Here is a 4,960-nt window from a genome sequence, read left to right as displayed (position 1 = left end):
ATCGGGTCCAATGAAAATCTTTTGTGACAATAATGGTGCAATTGCCTTGGCAAAGGAATCCAGATTTCACAGAGAACCAAGCACATCAAGAGACGCTTCAATTCCATCCGCGATCAAGTCAAGGAGGGAGACATAGAGATTTGCAAGATACATACGGATCTGAATGTTGCAGACCCGTTGACTAAGCCTCTCTCACGAGCAAAACATGACCAGCACCAAGACTCCATGGGTGTTAGAATCATTACTGTGTAATCTAGATTATTTACTCTAGTGCAAGTGGGAGACTGAAAAAAATATGCCCTAGAGGCAATAATAAAGTTGTTATTTGTATTTCCTTATATCATGGTAAATGTTTATTATTCATGCTAGAATTGTATTAACCGGAAACTTAGTACATGTGTGAATACATAGACAATAAGAGTGTCCCTAGTATGCCTCTACTAGACTAGCTCATTGATCAAAGATGGTTAAGTTTCCTAGCCATAGACATGTGTTGTCATTTGATGAACGGGATCACATCATTAGAGAATGATGTGATGGACAAGACCCATCCGTTAGCTTAGCACTATGATCTTTTAGTTTATTGCTATTGCTTTCTTCATGACTTATACATGTTCCTATGACTATGATTTTATGCAACTCCCAAATACCGAAGAAACACCTTGTGTGCTATCAAACATCACAGCATAACTGGGTGATTATAAAGATGCTCTACAGGTGTCTCCGATGGTGTTTGTTGAGTTGGCATAGATCGAGATTAGGATTTGTCACTCCGTGTTTCGGAAAGGTGTCTCTAGGCCCTCTCAGTAATGTTCATCATTATAAGCCTTGCAAGCAAAGTGACTAATGAGTTAGTTGCGGGATGATACATTATGGAACGAGTAAAGAGACTTGCCAGTAACGAGATTGAACTAGGTATGATGATACCGACGATCGAATCTCGGGCAAGTAACATACCTATGACAAAGGGAACAACGTATGTTGTTGTGCGGTTTGACCGATAAAGATCTTCGTAGAATATGTAGGAACCAATATGAGCATCCAGGTTCCACTATTGGTTATTGACCGGAGAAGTGTCTCCGTCATGTCTACATAGTTCTCGAACCCGTAGGGTCCGCACGCTTAACGTTCGATGACGATTGGTATTATGAGTTTATGTGTTTTGAAGTACCTAAAGTTGTTCGGAATCCCGGATGTGATCACGGACATGACGAGGAGCCTCGAAATGGTCGAGACATAAATATTGATATATTGGACCATGTTGTTCGAACACCAGAAGTGTTCCGGAGAGTTTCGGATAAAATCGTAGTGCGGAGGGTTACCGGAACCCCCCCCCCCCCCGGGAAGTTAATGGGCCATCATGGGCCCTAGAGGAGAGAAGACCGGCCAGGAGGAGGCGCCCCCCCCCCCGTCCAAATTGGACAAGGGGGGGGGGCGGCGCCCCCTCCTTCCTTCTCTCCCCTTCCTCTTTCCTTCCCCTCCTAGTTGGATTAGGATAGGAGGGAACCTACTCCTAGTAGGAGTAGGATTCCCCCCCTTGGGGCGCGCCCCTTGAGGCCAGCCGGCCCCCTCCTCCCCTCCTTTATATACCGGGGAGGGGGACACCATAGACACACAAGTTGATTTCTTAGCCGTGTGTGGTGCCCCCCTCCACAGATTTCCACCTCGGTCATATTGTCGTAGTGCTTAGGCGAAGCCCTGCGTCGGTAACTTCATCATCACTGTCACCACGTCGTCGTGCTGACGAAACTCTCCCTCGGCCTCAGCTGGATCTAGAGTTCGAGGGACGTCACCGAGCTGAACATGTGCAGATCGTCGAGGTGCCGTGCGTTCGGTACTTGATCGGTTGGATCGTGAAGACGTTCGACTACATCAATCGTGTTACTAAACACTTCCGCTTTCGGTCTACGAGGGTACGTAGACATACTCTCCGCTCTCGTTGCTATGTATCTCCTAGATAGATCTCGCGTGATCGTAGGAAATTTTTTGAAATACTGCGTTCGCCAACACATTAGTAACCCCAAAATCAAGAAGCACAATTTTTTTGCCGAAGCACAAAAAGCTTGCCAAAGAGGATATTGAGAGGGCATTTGGTGTGTTGCAAACTCGGTTTGTCATTGTTTGAGGTCCTGCTTGCTTCTAGGATAAAAAAATCCCTTCGAAATATCATGATTGCCTATATGATTTTATACAACATGATCGTCGAGGATGAGAGTAACTTGGACCTGGACTACAACTATGTCAATGTTGGTAACCGTGCTTTTCGGGCCAGGGATGCTGATGAGATCAGTGCATCTCTTGAGACCTACCGAAAGATTGAGGACCATGAGTCACATAACTAACTTCAATATATAGAGGATTCCTTAAAGGTGAAACATAATGAAGACATAGGCGCGTGGCCAGAAACGGTCAACGCATCCCGAAGTAATGGAAGGATCATTGTTATTGTTATCGGAACTCAAATTTGATAAATGAGCTGCCATGTCTAGCGTGTCAGTGCTGAGCCGCCATTGCAATTGCAAGGATCATCGTTACTTACTTCGGCCATTTTTAGTCGGCAAATAAGTTTTGTCTCAAGTCAAAGTATCTATAATTTGACTAAGCTTAAGCATAATATGAACATTCACAGTACAAAATTAATATCATTACATTTATCATGGAATTTAGTTTTATATTATATATATTTGATATGGTAAATGCTGATGTTTTTAAGATAAATTTTGTCACACTTTGCAAAATTTAACTTAGAGAGTAAAGACTAGAGGGAGTACTATTATCAGAACTTAAACAGTTCTCCCCAACAGCTTGCCACCAGCAGAAGTTAGAAAAGAGTATATAAATTGTCCTCGCATAGTGACATAGATACTCTATTCAGTTTTTGTTGTTTCAACTTTCAAGTCAAATTTTGTACACTTTGCTCAAAGTTTATAAAAATATATTAACACCCACAATACCAAATCAATACAAATAGAATCAACATTGGACACATTTTCGCATTATACTCTCTGTTCACTTTTATAAGGTCTTGAAGGTATTTCAAACAGCATGCAAAGAAGCCAATTTTTAGTTGTCTGAAACGACTTATAAAAATGAACGGAGGGAGTATTATTTTCCATACGAACTTTATAAATTTTGGCTTAAATCGAAGATTTAGTTTACCCAAATTCTGTTGCTTTAGGGTGTGTGATTGGCTTAGAAGAGTAATTCGGTCGTCCATGTTCAACTGAACGAATGTGCTAGAAACTGATAGCTGAAAAGAAATAGAAGAGGCGACGATATGTGCAATTCTCGACCAAACAAGTAGCTGCGTCAATCCTTTGGTTGATGATCCTCCATCCCCCTCTCTATCCAAAGCAAAACCTTCAGGCCTTTCGAACTGAATTTTGCTTTCGATATCGTCCTGAATGCAGAGATACCCTAAACTGACGCGCACACGGATGATTTGCCGACAGGTAATAGACAGAAAATTTGGAAACAGACGGAAGAGCACAAGTTGATCAGCCAAGAGATTGAAGGCGAGTTCAGGGTAAATAACAGCGATTTAATCCATTCCAGCGAACAGGCACCACACATCATAAATTACATCAATTACCATGAACACTGACAACGCCTAGCTACTGCTAATCTGATCAAGTGGTGCAAGCTGGATTCGCCTCGCCGGAGCCTAGCCCCCGAAACCGTAGAGGGTGCGTCCCTGGCGCTTGAGGGCGTAGACGACGTCCATGGCGGTGACGGTCTTGCGGCGGGCGTGCTCGGTGTAGGTGACGGCGTCGCGGATGACGTTCTCGAGGAAGATCTTGAGCACGCCGCGGGTCTCCTCGTAGATGAGCCCCGAGATGCGCTTCACGCCGCCCCGACGCGCCAGCCTCCGGATCGCCGGCTTGGTGATGCCCTGGATGTTGTCGCGGAGGACCTTCCGGTGGCGCTTGGCGCCGCCCTTGCCGAGCCCCTTGCCTCCCTTGCCGCGCCCCGACATCTTCTCGCTTCTCTCTCTTCTTCTCCTGGGTGAGGTTGACCTGTCTTTCTTTGTGAGGTAGGTGGTGGCTGCGGTGGCTGATGGTTGTGGCGTGTGGACTTGGTGCGATTTATAGCCGCGCGGTTTGGGGGCAGGGAGCGGCCGCGATCCGCGTGATGCGGGGTGCGAGCCGTCGGATGGGGGATCGATGGAGGGGAGCGGGGGAGGAGGGGCGCCGCGGATCGGTGACGTGGCGGGAGGTTGTGTTTCTTTTCTGAGGAGGAGGCGGGATGCGGGAATGCGAGGATGGGGCGTGCGCCTCGGCAGGTTTCTGGCAGGTGGGCCGGTGAGGTTTCTGGCAGGTTTTTGGATGGATTTTTCCTGCGCGGGCCAGTGCTCGCTGCCGCGAAATTTCGGATGGATTTCTGACCGGTGGGCCCGTGAGGCGTGGTTTGGAAGGCGTAAACTCGGGCCGTTGCCGGGACAATTCGGAAAACATATCTCTCTATTTTCCACGATCAGTTGATATATGGATACCGCTCAAAGAAAAAGTTGATATGTGGGTGTTTTCTTTAGAGCAGCGATTCGGTGCCCAGTTGATATACAGGTGTTTCTTTAAGAAACATACTTATCATATGGTTAAATGGGCTAAGGTTTGTCGTTCTAAAAAAAATTGGTGGGCCGGGATCAAAGATCTCCATAAGCAAAATATTAGAACAACTCTAGCAGACCGTGCACCCCGCCCCGGCCCATAAAATAACAACCAAATTACGGGTCGGGGCCGGAAAATCTGCACGATCAGACCCTGCATCTCGTCCCGGCCTGTAAATATTTTTGCGGGGCGTGGCAAATCTTCTTCCCCAACCTCTATCTTCACGGGTTGGGAGGCCGGCCCGAGCTCAACCCCTATCCGCCGCGAGATTTGGCGGGAGGAACATTTCCGCGCGCCCTTTCCCGCTCCCCGCACCCTCCGCCACCATTGTCCCCCTCCACAAGCTCTGGTTC

The 4,960-nt window shown here is 47.0% G+C and overlaps 1 protein-coding gene across 1 annotated transcript; it reads right to left on the bottom strand.

The window, feature by feature from the left end:
* Positions 1 to 3,520: 3,520 nt before the first annotated feature.
* LOC125510331 (histone H4) lies at positions 3,521 to 4,003 on the bottom strand. The gene has a single exon (XM_048675486.2). The coding sequence runs from the start codon at positions 3,974 to 3,976 to the stop codon at positions 3,665 to 3,667; it is 312 nt and encodes a 103-aa protein (XP_048531443.1). The 5' UTR covers positions 3,977 to 4,003; the 3' UTR covers positions 3,521 to 3,664.
* Positions 4,004 to 4,960: the final 957 nt, after the last annotated feature.

The sequence above is a fragment of the Triticum urartu genome, chromosome 5A (assembly GCF_056163025.1).
Source record: "Triticum urartu cultivar PI428250 chromosome 5A, HENAU_Tu73, whole genome shotgun sequence".
In the NCBI taxonomy this organism is placed as follows: domain Eukaryota; kingdom Viridiplantae; phylum Streptophyta; class Magnoliopsida; order Poales; family Poaceae; genus Triticum; species Triticum urartu.
This window is presented reverse-complemented; position numbering and strand designations above follow the sequence as displayed.

What these genes read in the sequence shown, in the direction of transcription:
- LOC125510331 (XM_048675486.2), bottom strand. Translation starts at nt 3,976, where the DNA reads ATGTCGGGGCGCGGCAAGGGAGGCAAGGGGCTCGGCAAGGGCGGCGCC.